Here is a 20982-nt window from a genome sequence, read left to right on the forward strand (position 1 = left end):
TTTTGTATTTCATTTTACCTCAGCAATCGAAGGCGAGCCATGAGATTGGGAAACTTGGGTTTATACTTCAACAAACAAAGACTCTAAGCATTGCTTGATGTTGTAAAAAGCTTGAAAATCACTCAAGTGCAATTTGGTAGCTCAAAAAAACAGGATCTAGAACAAACCCAGGCTTACTCTTTTGAAATTTCTGGGCTCTGTAGGAGCATTGCGTGATATGGGGAGGTATGGGGTGGGCTGACCCTGTTCTTCTTATCTAATATTTTGTTTCTTGGCTTCATATCCAGAAGTGTGTGGTGACGAGGTGGATATGCAGCACACCAAACGCGGTGCAGGGATGGTCTTCAAGTAGCTGACAGACCTCTCAGCAGCACTGGGGAATTAGAGAGCATGGTTTCAGTGTCCTGTGCAAAACCACAGAGGATCCTAAAAGTCATCAGATAGTTTGCAAGTGTTTGAGGAGCTGTAATCAGTGTGATGAAAGGCTAACCAGGTATGAACCTAGCAAAATAGTGATTCTGTATAGCTGCCTAAATTAAAAAAAAAAACCAAAAACAATACTAAACAGTGTTGTGAGTCTGGTCAGGTCTGTTCTATAAGTGGACTATGCTCTCTCACCTTATGTCCTCTGGAAGCTGGATAATGCATCTTTTCTAATATTAAGCTGCTTTTTTATTTAAATTGAATTCACACTTAATTTAAATCAAACGTTTTCTGCTTTTAACATGCATTGTAAGTTTTAAATGGCAATCTACATAAAGATCTGAGCATACTCTAACCTATTAGCATAATTTAAGTGAAAAAACTATTCAGTAAAACTATGTGTGCACCCAGAGAATTGAGAGAAATCTGGATCCAGAACTGACTGGAGTAAAAAGCCAGCTTTTGACTTTTTCTTGAGCTGCCTGAAACAAAGACCTATTCTCTCAACAGCTTATTTAACTAATTCAGTGGGAATGAAAATAGCTTATCAAACTTGAACAACTTATTAGGAGCTGAAAAAGGATATTTTTCTTTTCTGGTCTTTGAGTAAAAACTAGGAGTGTGAAGTTGAGAGTTGTCAGTTGGAAAATTATGGGAGTGTTTGTGGTCGTGATGTGACGGCAGAACCTCCTCTGAGGTCACTGCACAGCATTTATCGTTAACTAGGTGTTCGTGAAGACCCAAAGACAGACAAAAGGAAATCTATGACAAAGTGGAAATTAGACCGTTTAAAAATGTTTTTGATCACCATAGAACCTGCATTGTCTACTGTGAGAATAACAATGCTTTTGTTTAATATCCCAGTTTTAAATTAAAACATTTCAATAATAACATTTTTCTTACATTAATCGCAATTGGCATACTTGCATGCAATATTTTTATTACAAAGCTATTGCTTATATTTTAATTGCATTCTAATTTCTGTCTAAATACAAAGAGTATATATTGTTAGGAAAAAGATGTAGTATAGAAGAAATTATGTTCACAATATCTGACGTACGAGATAGATCTTGAGCATTTCAACAGATATACAGGAAATTTTATATTTCCTTAAATACTTATATAGCATTTTATCCCCATAGTTGGCCTAAAGAAGGAACATACAATATAAATGCAATATTTTGTCGCAAATAAATGTATTTTTGTAGGGACTAATTAGCTACAATCAATCTTTAGCGAAATAACTAAAACCTAAAAATATTGAACAGGATTGAAATTTATCAGTAAGGTCACCATTGAATTAAACCACAACTACGGTAGCTGATCATGATCTATCTTCCCTGGTTGTTCTCGCTGTTAAGACTTGCACTGTATTTTCCAACATAGCTCTGTGGGTAGTTTCCTTGTCTTTACAGTCCCAGATGACTCATCCAACTTTAATCTTTTCTAATCGCTGTCACAGCATATTTAAAAATTGCTGTACAAACAAATTTAAACTACTGTGGCGGGGGTTGTGATCCAAAAACTTAATTTAGTCCTTGTCAAGTCACACTGATTTTACGTGGTTTTGTTCCGTTGCAAGGTTGTGCTGCTATGGCAAAACAAGCGATCGTGTTAGGTTGGGACATTATTCCTGCAATCTCCTCTCCACCGTCTCTTATCCCAGCTGCAGAGTATCATTTCCTCCTCTTCACCTGCTGTTTCACACCCAGGTCTTTTAGTCTTTTTTTCTTCTTATGGCTTGTTAGTGCAACTGTTTGGGGGGGTTTTGAAGCTTTACGTTTTCTGACTACTTCTCACAAATGGTGGCAATTCCACTGCGGAGAACTCCTTTAGCAGTTTTCTTTAGATCTTTGGGCTCATAAGTACAGGTTACGTTTGCTGGTCAAACAATTCTTTATTATTAAGTCCAGAAGTCACCCCATTTTCCCATTCTGTCCTGCTCTAGATGGAGGACGTTCAGGCTCTCACCACGGGTTCTTAAATTAAGAGCGAGTCACTATGTAAGAAATGTCGCATCATCTTGACTTCTGAGAGGTGTCCTCTGTGCAGCCTTTCACAATTACTTATCGCTGGGAAAGTTGGCGCTCGGGCCCATAAAAGCCTTTGTTGGGTAACAAACTTTCTGGTTTTGACAATGGTCTGATGCCACTCTCCTTAATTAGACTCGGTGCAGAAAGATTCCAAGATAATTACTGTGCCAGTCGCTTCGTGGGAACATCATTATTTAAAGATGAAACACTGATCAGACCAAGTTACACTGTTACTGTCAAGGGAGGAAGAATTTAAATGTTCACAATATTCATTTGCTCATGTTGAGACCAAGCAGAAAAGCAACGGATTAGAGTTCGCCAGTATTCTTTGTTCTGTCTCAGACACCCTTGCTCTTCCATCAAATGAACGAGCAGCTTTAAAATACGAATGCAGGGAATGGATTACAGATCCTAGCAGAGCAAAGTGATCAGGAGTGAACCAGAAAACCTGCTCCTACCAGAAGGAGCACTTTAGAGAAGAAATTTCCATCCCAGTTGTGAGATGTTTTTATTTTTTGTTCTCCAGAATCGTGTTGTAAAATGGGTCATTAAAGCACTGTTTGTCACAGCATCTGGGAATCTGATTCTGTGTGCGCACGTCGTGCGTCCTTACAGGTCGCTGGCGCTTGGTGGGCATGTCGACGGCAGGCGATGGCCACTGTGCAGCAGGCCAGAAGGGCAAGCAACGTGCGTTTAGAGTCGTTTCAAATTTCCTCGAGACTTTGCGGATGCAAATCAGTATCTTCTAATGTTCTTACGCTGTTACCATATCCTAGCTTCCCAGAGAACTGTTAGGCAAGCCTCAGCAGAGCGGGGGCAAGGCCGCTTTCCTCGCGGGAGGCGCAGCATGCGTGAGCCCGGCGGCTGTGGTAACTGAGCCTTGTCTCCGGGCTGCTCGCTGCCATCGCCACCGAGTGGGCTGGGAAGCTCTGAAGACTGCTGTATTTTGGCCTCAGGTGACTTAAACGGCATGGTACAATATAATATACTGCAATATTATACAACAGAGTATTTTTAATGGGGTTTTTCTCAATCATCTTTTTAATGGCTTAAAAATAGGGTCTACAGCAGCTGTCGTTTGAAGCTACCCCACATTTTAATGATGTAATTAGTTCAAAATGCCTTCAGTTAGGCCTTTTGTGGACCCAGACATCAACCATGAGGTGATATATTTTTGCACATAACTATTTGTATCCTCATAGAGTATTTTATCAAAAGAAAAATGTCTTTGTTGCTATTTGGCTCTATTTAATCAACTAGTGGCAGAACGATGCTCCAACAGCCTAACCCATTTGGTGCCTCTCCTATCTGGAGGAAACAACTGGTTTACCAGTCCCAGGGCAGCAGACAAGAAACACATGGGCGGCTTTTGCCAGTGCTTTCCTCCAAAGCCTGCAAGACTGCAGGATCGTCAGCTGGTGCGGAGGCACTCTGAGCTCAGCGTCAGTGCTCCACCGGAGTGACTGATTGCGAGAGCTCGGCACCCAGAGGAGGTGGCTTCTGAGGAAACCCAAGTGCTTTGATGAGGGTTAATGCGTTATTTGAAAGGCAAATGAGTGGAAGTATTGTGTGCAGGAGAGAGCAGATTCCCTTATAATCAGCAATTATTAGCATCAGGATGCTCTGCTTACCACACTTTCACTAAATTTCCTTTTAAAAGTGTTAAGGATCTCAGATAAACATCGGTATGAATAGACTAATCATATCCTTGTCATCCAATTAAAAAAGAAAAACATACAATATCTCTTCCTCGGAGAACTTAAATATTGTGTAACAAAACTGCAGCTTTAGAATGAAGCTTTGGGCCTGAAATAAGGAAAAAATTGTTGGCAAGAACTCCATTTGTTCAAAATGTTGACACGAGATGGTGCAAGCATTGCAGATGCTCCATCATGTTACAGGCTGCAGTTACCCTGTTTTTCAACCAGGGCTAAGTGTTGCTTTTCTCTCTGCTGTTGTCTTCAGGTATGACAATTCCTTGGTTGTAGGAACTAAAAATTAATGATAACTGTTTCTAAATGTCACCTGCTCACTGGAACAAACTGAAATGGTACTTGAAGTGGATTGTGGAGACTCTCATTATACCCTTCTTCCAGGATTAGTTAAAAATCACTAGCAGAAATTTCTACCTTGCTCTGTAGAAAGAGTGATGTGAGGGACAAGTGGGATTTAAGGAAAATATTGGAGGAGAAGGAGAGTTTTCTTGTGTGAGCTGAGAAGCTGCTGCAAGCGTTTGCATGGCATGAGAGGAGCAAAACAGAATGGGAGCCTGAGCTGAAGGGAGCAGTTAGAAGAGAAGAAACTCAGAGACCCCAAATAATAGACTGAATCCTTCACATAAGAAGAAAAGAGGCAGTCTTCAAGTTAGGGTAAGAATATTGTCTTGGGAGAGTTTAGTGCACACTTGTTTTTCACTTGAGCTTGGGTGAGTTGTATTTACGAGAGTATGAAAGCCCCCACTTTAGCTGTTCATCTAGAGAAGGCTTTGTCGGTGTGCATGCACTGTCTCTCATGTTCTTAAAAGTAAAGTTAGAACATTTTGGTTCACGGTATTTTGAGGAGGAAGGGGGAGAGTTACAGCCAGGGAGCTTTTGGTTTTGGTTTGTTTTTTTCTCCTTCTTCCTTGTACATGACAGATTTGGGCTTGGGGTGGGAGTATTTATTGAAGTGTGCCAAAGAATAATAGAAATGCTGGGTTTTATTTTTCTCTAAAAATCATTGCTTCAGTTTTGGTAAATGACTTCCAAATGGTGTACATGAAGCAAAACGTTACGAAAGGGATGGTGTGACTGTCAAAGGGATATTGTAGGAGATGCTGAGTTTCTGGATCAGATGGGGAAACCATAGCTGTCCTGTCCCGCTGGTTTGGAGATAACAGCATTTACGAAGACGTGGGCGCCAGCAAGCTCTATCCTTTCCTCTCGGCACCCAAGGGAGCGGGACTGGTCATAGCATGATCTCTGGCTCTTCCATTTAGATTTGCCAGTTTTGAATACAACTGCCCTATTTTACTCATGCATGCTGGTCACTGAGAGAAGAATAGGAATGAATTTATGGAATTCAAGAAAGCATTACAGAAATTCTCTTCTTTCTATTTATCAGTTTAAAGCTTATGAAAACAGACGAGTGCATCGCTTTTGAGATAAGGTTTGCAGAACTGTCTGCCTCCTTGGAGCTGAATTGAGGGCTAGTGGGAAGATTAAAACAATAAGCTTATTATATTATTAGTAGTGGGAGAATTCTAAACCCCATTTGTTCAATTATGGTCCCTTCAATATGCTTATTTAGGTTCTTGTAAATTGTAATCAGTAAATTAGACATGCTGCCCTCACAGCTCTAGGGTTAGCTTTCAAGGGACTGCCTACTTTTTTTTTTTTAATAGTGAAATCAAGAAGGGAATTAGTTGTTTGATATGCAAGGTTGGCTGCGTGTAGTGGATGCTGGCTGCATTCTGATATCTATCACTACTAAATGAAAAACAGTGGTTGTGATGCTGCAGCACTGCTGTCTGAGCAGAGTAATTTCAGAAAAGGCCAAGACTGTAACCATGTTATGTGCTACGTGATAAAAATGGTAGCAAAAACGATTAAAATGAACAGAGGCTGGTAAATGAGACCATTGTAAAGTCTCCACAAGCCAGCCTATGTTGCTAATAGTTGTCTGAGGTAATGCAAGAGGGATGTAAAATCCTCAGTATCACCTTCTGTATACAAATATCATGTGTCATCTGGTTTTTGTGGTGTTTTTCCCCCTTTCTTTTCTTGCTATTTTGCCTTGACAGTTTTAATATTGAGCATTTGCTACTAAAACCAATCACCTAGCTGAGTCATCCACAGCTTTTTCTTTCCTCTTTCTACCTTTCTAGATGGACTTTAATTTCCATCACACCGAGGCACCATTTTCAAAAGAAACACCTCTTCCCTTTCAGCTCATTTAACTGGAGATTTCAGCAGGTTTGGGAAACAAGCTCCTCAGCCCTTTGCAAGTGCTTTATATATCTTTGTAATTTAAAGACCCTTTTGCCTTCCTGAGAAGTGGTGTTGCTTTTTTCCATGCAGATAAATTGTGTATTTGTTGCAATACTAGATCATGCAAACTCTAATATCCTGACCATATTGTCCCCATTTATTTCTTTTATCTCTCTGTTTAATATAATAGGAATAGCGGCTGAAGCAGGGAAACATATGCAGCAGCATAATAGTATATTGTTTGAAAGCAGTTGTCTGCCGTTTCCAGGGTTTCTCTTTGAAATGTAATTGTCTGCTAATATAACTGGGAAATATTATGGCAGGAGTGATCACTAAAGCGTATACGTGTGCTTTTAGTTCATACTACATCTGTATAGTATTTTTAAGAGAAGCTGGATGCAACCTTAGCTGGTTAAATATCGTTGGTGAGATACGTTTGCAGAAGTTGTGATAGGCATATTGTCACCGAATGTGGAAACAGCTCCATGTAGTGCCAAAACAAGAAATGCAGTGTCCCATGTGTAATGCAGCAACAACAGAATTACAATTGCCTTGTGTAAAGTATCTGGTAATGAAGGCAGATAATGGAATTCTTTGCAAAAGCAGATGCTAACTGGCTCCCCAATGCTAGGCAGAGAACCGAAAAGTGATACCAGCTGGAGGGGAGAAAAAACAGCTGAAAAAGGCATTAAAAAGAAGATGCCTTAGATGCACGTTTGTTTAAGCAGTAAATACTTGTTTAAAATAACCTTATGAGATGCTTATTAAGAGACAAACTGAGAATACGATTACAACGTTACAGTACGTCAGCTGGATGCCCAAAGGATATTTGTATGCAGATTGGATGAATAACGCAACGACACCGCTGGGAGTAGCGCGTTATCATTTACGGCGCAGGGCTGGCTGGTGAGGACAGCCCTTGGAAGTGTTTAACTGCAGGAGGTGGGACTTGCGAGAGCCAGAACCTTCTGTTGTTCAGGGAGGAGGCAGCAGGCCCTGCTGAGGGAGGCTGGATTTTAAAAGCGGGGGTATCTCTGCTTGTCCCTACGTGCACGAACACGTACACACACGCTTGCGTCTTCTCCGGCCGCTCTCGGTAACGGTGCCCTCCTGCCAGGCTGGAAGCGGCGCTCAGCAAGTAGCATCTCCACTGTTTCCTCTGTAGTCTCCTACTGTTTTACCACTCCAGTCACCTTAGCCATTTCAAATAGCTGCTTCGTAAATGAATGTGACCATTTAATGAAGGGCTTAGTCCACACAGAGGTTTTCTTCTGTTGTAAATATGGATTTTTTTTCCAAATAAAAACATGCAGCAGGGAAAACACTTTAAAAAAAAAAGTCCTCTTAATGAGTAAAGCAATTTGATGAGCCTTGGAGTTGGTCTCTGGTTCTTGCCCCGATCAAGTTTTCTCTATGGCGGGGGATTACTGGCGCAGCTGCAGTGCTGAGCTGGGCATCGGCGCGCCAGGTTGCCAGCCTGGCCCAGTGCAGGCAGAGCACAGGCTGTAGTGGGGTCTCTCTCATCCCAGTGGGTTGCTCTAACTGCTAATGTTTGGAGGACTAAAACTTCGTTTTAGCTTCAGCCCAGCATGGAAGGGGAATATACACGTACTTCTGAACAACTGACGTTTTTCTCACGTGAGACACATTCTGTGCTGCTGCTGCAGGAGGAGGAAACACTGCAAAGCTTACAGACCTCCTGGCACTGGTAGTCTCGGAAGACACTTGTGTGCAGGCAGAGGCCGGAGCGATGTGTCCATGTGCGGTGTCATGGACACATGACATGTCCATGAGCTGCTCCTCCCTCAGACTCTGGGGAATGTCAAGGAGGTTTACTGAGAAGCAAGAAATGAGGTTTGAAGCAGTGTCTGAAGACGTGCAGCTTCATCTGTACGGCGTTTGAGTGTGTGTGTTCTCCTTGCCTCTTCACCTCTTTTCTGTGCATCCAGCTATGAGTTGCTAAAAACATGCTTTAGATGTGTGCTTTGCTCCTATAGTGAATGAAAGCGAGATGTGTTGTCCATGTAAAACAAGCAGTGGAAGGAGCTGTGGCAGAGCAAAGATCAGGCAGCAGCATCCCTCCAGAGCACCGATTCTTTGCTTTGTCTGCAAAAGTGCAGTCACCAAGAAATCCCTTTTCTGCCAATGACCTGTTCTTAATATTCTTACAGCTGGGATACGCTGCAGCTACTTGCTGCACTGTAATGAGTTGTTTGTCTAATTGTGGTGGGCAGAAAATGTCTTAGTGCTCTTTGGGTCTGGACTTCACTTAATGGGAAATGAACGTTAAACCTCAGCGGTGTGAATAAAACACGTGTGGCTGCATATGTGCTCGCATCTGCTGTACTTTAAGAAGCACCGTTTTCGAGACCTTTCCTCACTTGCTGTTTTTTGGCAGGAGGTAGCCTGCGTACTAAGCAGAAGAAAAACACTTTCCAAATTCGAGTAGCAAATCACACCTCTAATTACATTTTGACCCCATTAGTTAAGAAATATATTAAAGAACCATGCAGCTATATGGATTACTATTTAATGCAGTTATGAATTTTTAGCATATAATTGATGAGTTTTCTAATTTTTTATGATATTCTGGTTTTGTGCAGACCTCTGCAGGGCTTTACAGCTTTCCAGGGATAACATCACACCCTTAATATACACCCCTGGGATTTTCGGCTCACTGGGGGTTTTGAGCACTGCAGGAAAATGCCAGCCTGCAAATACAGCAACGGGAGACCTGGTTCTTGTCCATGTTGGTCTGAATGTAGGTAGTGCTCTTGGTTGCGTCTAGGGTTGGAGGCAGGAGACTGCTCCTCTGTCCCAGGGGTCTCTGCTGAAGCACGAGGGGCTGCTGGAGCTGGAATAATTGCTGAGGAAGGACCCTTGGAGAGGAGAGCTGCCGGGGCGGACCCAAGTTTGGCTGCATCACCCTGGCAGCCTGCACAGGGGCTGTAGAAGGAACACCTCTGCTTCATAGTCTGTCTTCTCAGCAGTTCTTATTCACTTTTAGTTGCTCCCCTCTCACCTTCCCCAGCTCTTTCCCCTCTTCTGTGTTGTCATGGGAACATTCACTACAGTGGTTAAATCATACTATTAAAATACACTTCCCCGGTAGAATGGTAGTAGCTAATATTGATCTAGCTACTGCTGCTGACTCAGGGATATGGCTGAACGTATAATATCACCTATTTCTCTTCTTAATGCATAATGCAGCAGTTTGTTTCACCTTGGGCTCTGTACTAAAGATGACGTCCAGCCACAGCAAAATACTTTGACTTGCCTTTTTTAATGTGTGGCCCAGCTGAAGCACTGGATGCAGGAGGTGTTATGCAGCTGGCTTTAAAATCTGCACTGGACAATGAGACAGAACCAAAATTACCCTTGCTGTGATTGACCCTGGCAAGCAATAGTTATAGATGTTTATATGCCAGTGGTGAAAAGACATTCAGATTAAACTGTCAGCATCCACAGACACGCAATGCGCTTCAAATAACTTTGTAAGTATATTGTGCTCTGTCACGGAAGTGGTTGAAATGTAGATGAAAGACAAATAACTACCTTAATATCAAGTGAGGCTGCATTTAAAAATGTAATCAATCATATACATCATCACTGACATCTGCTTTGAGTAATCATCTGCAGAGTAGCACATAATGTTAAGCAGAGCGTGGTAAGCATATTCCTGAGTCACCAGAAAGAAGGAAAAGTAAAAGATTCTACCTTGAGATGTGAGTTTGCAGTATGTTTGTAACGTAAGCATTTTGGTTTCCCACAGTGGTTAATTAACCAGCTCTAAGTTTGAGAGTTTCCTGAAATTGATAGTTTCTGTAAGGTAAGATCGAGGTGCCTCTGGAATTCCCTTGGAATTCCCTCCTTTCAAAAAAATTTTGGTTTAGAACCAGCCTGTTGTAGAAACAATGAAAATAGTGCTGTTTTAATGTGATTAGTGCTTGAAGCTGATGCTGCATTTTGCTGTGTGAGTGATACAGGCACAGCAAATGGTATTTTAGAGTCTGTGCTGGAAAGACAGCTGTTACCAAAGAGTAAATGCTGAGAAGCCATCAATTTCTAGTTTATTTGTATGGTTTTGAACATCTGCATGTAAGTTATTTTATGTTATAACTCATTTTATGTTTGATCTTTCTAGAAAAAATCAGGCAAAGATACGCAGATCTACCAGGAGAGTTGCACATTATTGAGCTTGAGAAAGACAAAAATGGGCTCGGACTGAGTCTTGCTGGCAACAAGGACCGCTCTCGCATGAGCATCTTTGTAGTTGGTATCAACCCAGATGGACCTGCGGGACGAGATGGAAGGATGCACATTGGCGATGAACTTCTAGAAGTAAGCATTTCCTTTAACTACTGAGCAGGGCTCATATGGAGAGGGGGAGAGGCATATGTGAAGCTATCATTTGAACCTTAAATAAAGCCCGCAAATGGAATTAGGTGGCTGAGGCAAGGAGCTGCACTGATTTATGCCAACTGAGAACTTGGCCTTTGGCAGGTAAATGTGTTTTCAGTGAAACAAAAATCATTGGCCTGTGAAAACTAATGTCTTGTCAGTGAAGCCTGTGCTCTCAGCATGTTCACAAGCTATGCTTAGGGAGGGACTGTTGAAAGGCAGGAAGGGGACAGTAAATCTATCCTTGTAGTGCATATGTGGTTTCACAGGGAAATTCACACCTTACATTAAAAAAAACCAAAACCCCCTCAAAGTTACCATATGTGTTTTTACAGATGACAGGGATATCCCCCATCCTGAAACTAAATTTCATGCTGTGATCTGTTTTGATCTGTTACAACTTAAAACACTTATTTTCTTTAGTCATGTCTGGCACAAGTTCACCTACAAGGCAAGAGAGGTTGTTAGCAGGTAGAGTACTTTGTCTTCGCTTTTTCTCTATCTCCTTGCTTCACCTTCAGATTGAAAACACCGATTTCCTACACTTCATCTGAGTTTTGACTGTTGCAAAATGACACTTTGCTGCAGTACATGCAGTGGTTCCCCACATCATGATTGCTTCAGTGGTTTAAAAAAATGAGCCATCCCTAGGGATCTTTACTTTAGAGAGAAGCTTTCACTGAAGAGCAGGTATATGCTGACTTACTGCTCTCCATGGGTTGTGGTTTTCTGATCTTTCAGCAACTCTCTGTGCCATCAGAGAACCACCTATTTTCTCACTTTTCTTGACTTGAGAAATTGCAATTTGAGTGCCTGGGGATACCTTGGGAGTATTCAGAATTGTCTAAGCATTTGTCATTGTCCAACAGTTCTGTAATTATGGGTTTTCAATAGACACAGTATGAGAAATACTTGTTTGTTTTGTTATAATAACAGCACCACCATCTGAAGTTTATTGTTTTCTTTTTAAGTGTGATACATGGTATGAAGATTTATACCATACTGGAGTAGGGTAGGAAAATTACTTTCTCCTTCAAATTTATGTTCTTTCTGTCCCTGGCACCAAATTCTAATGGCAAAAAAAATTAAAATTGTCAAATTTTGGGTGTATACCAGTTGAAAGGACTCATGGTACTGTTTTCCTCCGTGCATATCATAGGCCAGGTAGTTATTGGTAGAGGAAAGGTAGTAGAGCCTTTTATATCAATACTTTCCCACAAAGAAGGATCCACAGAAGTTTTCTTACATCTCTTGAGTTGTGCCTTGCAGTGTTTGTTTAATCAAATGTTAATAATTGCTAGTGGTACTTGAAAGATGCACCATATATGACTAATCACATATATCTCAAGGCTTGGGATTTGCATGCATGAGCCACGTTATAAGTAGCATTTTCCAAAGTGGTGGTGTTACCTTGATTCTCCTCGCTGGCAAGTGGGAGGTAGAATGATTTTTTTTCTTCAGTGAAAGAAAAGTGGTGTTCACCATCTCAAAAATGCCAAAATTCAAATAAACTGAAGTTCAAAGAGACTTTAGTAACTACCTCTCTTGTTCACCTTTGCAATCAAATTAAAGGTGTGTCACTAGTTGGCAGAAGCGCCATTACTTATATGAAAGGATGTGTTGATCTCATTCTGGTCCCCAGTGAGTATGTATCCAGTGTCAAAACATCCTGCATTACAAAGGAATGGGTTGTGCATTAGTCATGTACCAAAGTCTCATGTTCACACCAGGGGTCAATTATTCACAGCTCTGGTTTTTTGACTTTTAAAAGCATTTCAATGTTAGGTGAGTAGCATGGAAATGGAACTAATGGGCATTTACACTAGCAGGTTCTTTTTTCAATAGCCATTATGTTCAATAACTAGATTATTTCAGTAACCATTAGGAGTCCTCATATTTGACAAATATATGGGTCACCAAGGTTGGAATATCACAGAATATGGTTGGGCCTGGAAGAGACCTCTGGAGGTCATCTGGTTCAACCCCCTTGCTCAAGCGGGGCTACCTCAAGCCAGTTGCCCAGGACTGTGTCCAGACAGCTTTTGAGTATCTTGAGTATAATTTCATGCTACTTCCATGCCAGTGATGCAGAGGTCAAGGTGATCAACTGGCTCTACTTGCAGTCTCTTTTATGACAAAATACATTAAAAAAGGACTAACGGCAGACTCAAGAATTCAGAAGTTAGGAAATGACAGAATCCAGGTTGTTTGGTTTTCTCCAGTTAAAGACATAAAACAAAGACTGTGAGCATGGTCGTCAGTCATGGAAGCGTTTGTCTCTCCCGTGGTTTCCTTGCCTTGTTCAGAGACCCAGATGGACAATCTACTGATGACGCAACTTAACTTCTCTTCCTTTGGGTAGTGCTTCACTGCATGTAGGTATTTAATTTCTCTGCCTGCAGACTGAACTGCTGGCTGTTGCCCATTGCTCAAATATTTAGTTATTCCATAGAAAAAAAGCTATTCAACTTTGCAACCACTTCATTCATAAGCATTTGAGACCATTTTCCCCAGTACTCTCATCTGTTCATTAGCAAATAGGCACACCCCCCTCAACCCTTGTCTAACTGCATGTTTTAAGTATATTTGCATCCGTGCCTTTCATTATACATCAGTTTTGAATGCTAGAGCGTATCAGCAAGAGAAGGGTTTCACAGCTTGGGAAGCCTCTACCATTTCTGCGCTGTCCCGGGGTGCCTCAGTGCATCTTGTTGGTTAGTGTTGCTCCATTAAAACAGTGGATGCTACTTCAGCGTGTGCAGATTATCCCCTGTGGCTGTTGATGGGGGTAAGGTTAATGGGATGGAGATACAGATACAATATAGATATAGATAGATATTACCTCTTCATTTTTCTTTTGAACTGGAGCTTGATTGGATTCAACTGAAGGACATGGGATGCTGCCAGACTTTCTCAGCTCCTTATTCATAAGATCTTTTGTCACTGAATTAATGAAATATCACCTCACTTTTAGCTTTTGCAAACAGCAGCAGTCTTTTGAGCCTGGCTTGTTTTCAAAGTCAGTCCAGCCTATACATTGAGTGAAATGCAGGTCACATAAAAAAATTGTATGTAATCATAATTTTTTTAATACGCCTTCTGTGATGTATTTTGGATGGCTATGTTGCTGGAGAAAACAGCTTTTTGAGGGAGGAGGTCCTTTCACCCTACTTTCGTACGTGGAGGAAAATTATTTGGGTCAGAATTTGGACCCCGTGCAAAAGAATGTATTTTTTACATGACACAAATTCTGCTTTTCCATTCTTTTTCCAAGCAAAGCAGCCATCTGTGGTGCTCCTGCCTTGCACTCTTGCTGTTTTAGTGCAGGTGTCTGCACTGCTTCGTGTCTTATTAGTTTGGGCTTAGTCCTGTGGTTGATTGTGCCCAGCATGGCCCGCAGCGCGTTCACGTGGTGCTGTACCTGTGCTGCTAAGCCCCGCTGCTCGTGAACTCTGCGGGGGTCTGTCCTTTTGGTAGGTTTTATTCACACTGAATAATCCACCCTATTATTATTATTATTATCATTATCATCTCTCCGTAAGAGAATCAGCTGTGTTCTATTAATAAACCAAGCTGTTCAGAGCCCCGTTATGCTAAATTACTGATGCTGGGATTTTCTGCCATCTTCCTGTCCCTGCTTCTCATGCTGAAAATGGGACAGGAAGTGGAAGGAAACTGCTTGTTCGGATCTTTTGCTCTAGGAGACCACAGCACTTCTTGAAAGAGTGAATGCTAGTCTTCATAGTCAAGAATTGGGGTACGAGTTCACCTGTTGTCCATTCTGGACTGTTGAGAGGCTTTTTTTTTTTTTTTTTAAATGCCATTTTGATTATATCTCAAAGCCAGAGGGCTTTTCTGCTACATATATTTTTATTGCTATTTTAAGATTCTTAGATAAATTCTGCTGCAGTAATATAATAGATACATCAGTATTTTACCCAAGTAAATGAACTAGCCAGCCAAACTCATGATGCCACTTCTGTTTTAGAATGTGGGGGACTGGTGTTTTATTCTCAGTTTATTTGTTGTGGGATTGTTATTTTTTTCCTGTTTCAAGACAGTAACTTTGTATTAGGCAAGTGGTACTAACCCTCAAGAGGGACAGTAACTTGAGCATAGAAAGCTAGTGGGGGTTTTTGCATGAAAACTGGTTGGGGTTTTGAAGAGTCATTTAAAATTATGAACCCCAGGGGTGACTTTTTTTTTAATTTCTATTTAAACGCAATACTCAAAGCTTCTGTTCTTGTTTTCAGATTCATTTACTGAAGGTAATGTTGAGGAATAGTGTCCTTCTGATCTTTTCATAGGAGGATACAAATATTTTTTTCATGTACTTCATGTACAGGTTACCAATTAAGGTTAGCGTTGGATGGTGATTTTTAAAGCTGCCAGTAAGGTAAAGCTGTAATCAGAAAGCCGGTTGTTCGCGAGGACAAAGGTCTTCTGCAGTTTTCTGTCGTCCCGTCTCTCTTTCCGCACTCTCTAGGTGGGGAACCGCAGGGGTCAGCTGCCTGCCGAGCCAACGGCAAAGCCGAACTGCGACACAGGGCAGGAGATTTTCTGTCTTCATGGGTTTGATGGTCTGTTGATCACTTTAGATGATGCACATGTTTGAACGTGTGCTGGGCAAGAAATTTGGTGAGAAAGAAGAATGCACATTCTAATTACTTATTTTTTATTTCAATTGTTTTCCTCTTGCTTTATTGTTTGGGGGGTTGGTGTATTTTATGGGCTTTCAGTCTATATAATTTGACTGATCAGAAAGCTGAAACCTTTCCCATTGTTTCAGAGTCTGATTGTATCTCAAAATGCTACAATTCCTGTGGTTAGAAGGAACCTAATGCATTGCTACAAAGAAATAATTATTATAGAAAGCCATGCCAGTTCTTTTACTGGCTTTGGGGTATCATTTAACTTGATTTTCATAAAAATCAAATGATACTAATCTTACGGATTTCCATTATTGCCACATAGTAAAAACAGTGCTCTTTTTTTTTTTAAACAGCCGTATATAATGTTTCTCTTCTGCAAATTAAAGTTTGAGAAGCAAACAATCTTTTAAATTTTTTTGCTTAATTTAAGAGTTCAGATTTCAGTGAGTTTGTACTTTCTGCTACTTTAGTGTATGAAACTGTAAAACAAACCTTCTGTAGGTGAAGGCATCAGTACATTTGGGATATGTGATAAAATCTTCAATAAAGCAGTGTAGGGTTATATTAAAGATCAAACTTAAGTGTGCTGACCTGACTTCGTACCTGTAGCATGTTTTAATCTTTCTCTGTTCTCTCCTGTCTTTCCAAGAAGTTACATAAAGAGACATTTAAAGAAGAGTTGAGGTTGATTTAGATCAGTTTATTTCTTTTGCTTTGTCAAAGCTTTGTTTTTCTTTTCTAATCTCTAATGAAAAAAGTAAAGCACAGATTTACAAGTTTTGACTCTGAGTATTGTCTGGTTAATCTGACGTGTTACTTTATTTAATTTGAAAGATTTAAAATGGTGTTCCTTATTAAATCCTAGATGTTCTCTTTTTTGTTTTATTTAAGTAGGCTTTTGTGCATTGTTCATCACTGTGGAATCTGAAGCTAACAGAACATTAATTTACTTTCCAAAAAACACTTTAAAAAAAAAAAAAAAAGAAAAAAGAAAAATTAGTACTGGCTCTAATAACTATGTGGGACAGTCCAAAACCTTGTGGAGATATATTACTTTGATTATACTTTCGTTTTGGTGTAATTAAGTAATTATAACTTACAGACCCAGCTCACAGCTAATTAAATTTTGGACTATTTGATACATCTACTGAATAGGATTAATTTAGCCAGAGTAAAGACCATAAATTTTAATCTAAGAAGTCTGCTGTTTAGAAAAATTGATGTTAATTTAACTAAATCCAAACAATTCGTAAAGCATACAGTATTCCCAGTGAATAATTTATTTTTGAACTCAGAGAAATTAAGTCAACAAACTCACTGAAAATGTCAAGTCCAGCTTGAAGCCAGAATGCAACCGAGCATTCATTTTTGCCACCAGATTTTTACATTTATCATTGACTAACAAAGTGTTGCTTCTTGCTATATCTTTGCAACCATGGCAGTTGCAGACAGCACCATATTGAACCCTTATGAATGTTGGCATGATGCTGTTTGCTCAGCTTAGACTCTCGTAGACCTTTCTTGGTTCTTTCTTTGTAGAGTAAGCAACTTGGTAGGTAAGTGGTTTGCACTTCAATCTTCATGAATAATCAAGTGTTAAGGATTTTATTCTTGTCCTTGCATTGTCCTTATTTAACTGATGAACTTGCATGCTGTTTTGACCATAGAAAATAAAATGGGAATATTGTGAAGTTGCCAATATGACCAAACAGGCTGTATGACACAAGGCTGTAAGACCTGGCCAGTTATTTCTTGTTTGAATGAAAAAAATCTTCGAAGAACACAAAACCAAAATCCAATACAAACATTTTCAGTAACAAAAAGTCCTTCTATAATCACTAGCGAATGTGTTCCTGGGCTCCATTATCGTTATTGTTTTAAATAACATTGGTATATCAAATATGAATATAAATATCATGTTGTAAATTAAGAGTGGGAGGAAGAAATTGCAGTATTGAAATGAAGCTAGCTGCTCACTTTGGAAGGATGTGTGAGCACTCCAGCTCCAGAGACATGCCTTAATCTAATCAAGATACATGGTGTAAGAATTTTGACAGAGTTAAATAGCAGATTATTCTGCATGCTTGGAAGCCGCCGGTGCTTGCTTAGACAGCAAGGCATGAGACAAGCTGAACCGTGAACCTGAACTAACATCATGACTTCGATACTATTAATTTCAATTTCTTTTCCTTCATCTTTAAAGTTTTGCCTTCTTTTTTGGGAAAAACAAGAGATGTTAAATGTTACTTTGGAATTAGTTTCCATGTTCATGTTCACAGGTATTCAGGTGTAGGTAAATAATTGTTCTTTCACAGAACCCTGTTACCTTGATGCTTATTCCAGTATGAATTGTCAAAGTTGAAGGAAGACAGCTCTGGTAGTCCTCCTCTTTGCTGTCAGGGGAAGATGCTTTCCTTCACCACCTTGCTGAGTGGTTGCTTCAGCTTAGTTTTAAATCTGAAAACCATCAGGGTACAACTAAGAGACTGCTCAAGGGTTTTGTTAATCTCTTTGACATAGTCTTTTTTTTCCTCATCATACTCGGCTCAGCTTTTACTTTCTTGAAATTTATTGTGGTATTCATATCTACCTTACGTTCTGCATATGATCTTCATGATTGTAGTTTGTGCAATGCCTGAGCATTTCAAGGCAAGCATCCTCTTAGATACCTCTGAGGTGGGAGGCATTAACAAACGGAAGTTGAAGCCCAAGAAACTCAGGGCATTGTGGGGAGGCTGAGGTGGAGCAAGGTGTTAAACACAAGCCCTGCCTGTGAAATGAATGAAATGCTTTAAATATTCAATTTTTATGCTGCAGGTAATTTTTGTGGTATGATATTGAGTATGCTTTTGGTTGGCTTGGAGGTAACTACTATATTCATATCAGAGATGCCATTGTCCTTGTTGAAGTCCCACTCGCTGAGCATGGCACTGGCAGACAATAAATGTCTTACTTTCCTCAAACTGGGAAAAGACTTCTAGTTCCTTAGAAAGAGAAGTCCTGAAGCAGATACTGTATTAAAGCCAAGCTATTTCCCTCTGAAAACTGCAGCATTTGCTTGCACACAGCAAAGGTGTCCAAACTAGTACTTGGTGCCTGTTGCTGTGTTTGATCCACGACAGCAAAAGTGATGCAGCATGTCCTTAAATTGTCCTTTGTCTGCATGGCTGTCAGTTCTGTTTCCTTCAGCGGAACTGAAGAGTCAGCACAATGTTAACAGCAAGTTTTCCTAAACTGCCAGTTGCCTGTAGGTAAGATATAGAAGTGTCCGTCTCAAAATCTGTGCTGTTGTCATATCTATATGATTCTTCTCAGATCAAGTTGTTTTCCAAAAATCAGGGAACAAAAATCTGTTCTATGGATCTGTGAAAAAGAGTAAAAGATTTCTTTCAGTTGTGGCTTACTAATAAGACTAAATTATCTCTGTATTGATTCCTGTTTTATATTGGTCTAGAATAAAACTTGGAATGTTTTGCTATTAATACAGTATTTTTTCTTTGATAAATTGGAGTCTAAGATGTTGAAAATGTAATGTTTTAAAATCCACTCTAAGGCTGCAATTCTGTCACCTCCTCTGGAGGATTTCTTAAAATCAGATTAGGATTTATCCGTTCGAAAGGAATGATAAGAAAGCTGATGAGAAATGGTTTGGCTGCTGACTTGCAGACGCCCTCATTCTCCTCCAGTAGTTGGCTGAGGGAAGGAGCAACAGCCTTGGGCAGTCCAGGGCCAAGCTGAGCAGTGCCCTCCTATGTGCTTATCATATGATGTCTTTCTGCAGCTCTGCCTGAAAGAAGCTCTTAGTGCCTCAGCGCTGGTATTTTGGTCTCTGCTACACTATACAGACAGGTGTATCTTATCAGTGTCATGTTGGTATTCTTGTCTGAAAGAACCTCACAAGTTATATGATTTATATTTTGCGGACTGCATTTTCTTTGAGTCTTATCTCTTTATTCCACAGTAGATTTGGAAGTCTTGGTGGTATAAATTAAAACAATGCATACTTCTCCACTTACTTGAAAATCTTTGTTTTCTTTTAACAGATAAACAATCAGATACTGTATGGAAGAAGTCATCAGAACGCTTCTGCAATCATTAAGACTGCCCCATCAAAGGTCAAGCTAGTTTTCATACGGTAAGAACAGTTCTCATCAAAACATTTGTTTCCACTTGAGCCTATTACATTACGTATTTACATATTTAGCCTGCTTTGAAAATGCTGAACTCGCTCAGTTCTCTTTGAAGTGAAATAAACTTTTTCCTTGACTGTTCATCTCAGGACTGTTAAAGAGTTCTCCTTAAGAATGTAAAAGAACTAAGATCTAATGTAATTGAATGCCTATTTTAGGGGTGTCTGCTGAAGACTTGAGCTGTCCCTCTTTGGTTTGAGTACACCCTGATAAGAGCTTCTTCCTCCCGAACTTAAAGTGCTTTAGGTTGGTTCTGCCAGCACAAAGATGGGGAGGGCAGCTTGCTTCACCCAGACTGCCAGAAGGGAGTGAAAATGGTGCAGGGGCTTGGGCTGGAGAGGGAGCTGCTGTGAGGGGAGCAAGCAAGTGTGGATGGAGTACATGGAGCATGGGCAGGGTGGGTGTGTGAAGGATAGCTTTGTATGGACCTCAAAAGAGGATTTAAAAGGTGAGCTAGGGCTTGTTTGTACAGGTGGGGAACCTGACTTTGACAAGGAGCACTTCTGTAGGAGGGAATGTGCTAAAACAACCTTTCATCTGCGTAAGAATTACATCTGGGCATCTTTTCTTTTACTCCAAGCATGAAAATTTTTCCTCTTTGTATGTGAATTAAGATGCCTCCATGCATTCACTCTATAATTCCGGAAGTGTTCCTCTTACAACCCTGGGTGGGAGGTCTGGGAAGAAGCTGTCTTTTTCCAAGAACTCGTATATGCTCTCTATATATTATATAAGCTTTTTATATTTATTATATATTTTTTATAATGTTTAATATATTGAAATTTCGTAAGTGCATCTGTTCCAGCTGTGACTTTTGTTGGACACTTATCCCCATGCCATTTTATAATGTGGTCTTCCCACTGACATATACATCATACTTGATGTTGTTTTATATTCTTCATTCATACACAGCTTACCTGTGAACAATGTAATAATCTGTGGGTGAACGCATACAAATGTGTACATTTACTCGCATGGCTCTGTCTGGTACAGCATACACAGAAATGATGGAAGAGCGGCATTAGTGCCGTGAGGAATGAGTTGCTATACTTGGCAGCACAGAGGATCTGGAGAAGATTAATGATCTTGCCTGCAGCTCCTGTGTTACCTTCCCTAGCTATTGAAAATTAAACGTCATGTACAACAACTCACGCACCATTACTTAATTGCATGTGGAAAATGTGTCTGGTTGGAAGCTCCAGAGGCAGAACCACAACTTACGAAACCAAAACCCAAGGCTGGGTTTAGTGCTGTCGGGCAGCACGGCGAGCGTGGGCTTCTTGCAACCGGCCCCGCTGTACTGAGCGCTGCAGCT

General features: G+C 40.4%; 1 protein-coding gene across 1 annotated transcript in view; it reads left to right on the top strand.

Moving 5' to 3' along the window:
- Nucleotides 1–20982, top strand: part of PATJ (PATJ crumbs cell polarity complex component) — a gene marked incomplete at its 3' end in the record, with an annotated part of 149747 nt that overhangs the window by 78226 nt on the left and 50539 nt on the right. Inside the window, exons 27-28 of the mRNA XM_082002835.1 lie at nt 10569–10765; nt 19521–19612. Coding sequence (XP_081858961.1) covers nt 10569–10765; nt 19521–19612 — 289 coding nt within the window. The remainder of the gene's footprint in view (nt 1–10568; nt 10766–19520; nt 19613–20982) is intronic.

This window comes from Phaethon aethereus (assembly GCF_964289735.1).
Source record: "Phaethon aethereus genome assembly, chromosome: 8".
In the NCBI taxonomy this organism is placed as follows: Eukaryota; Metazoa; Chordata; class Aves; order Phaethontiformes; family Phaethontidae; genus Phaethon; species Phaethon aethereus.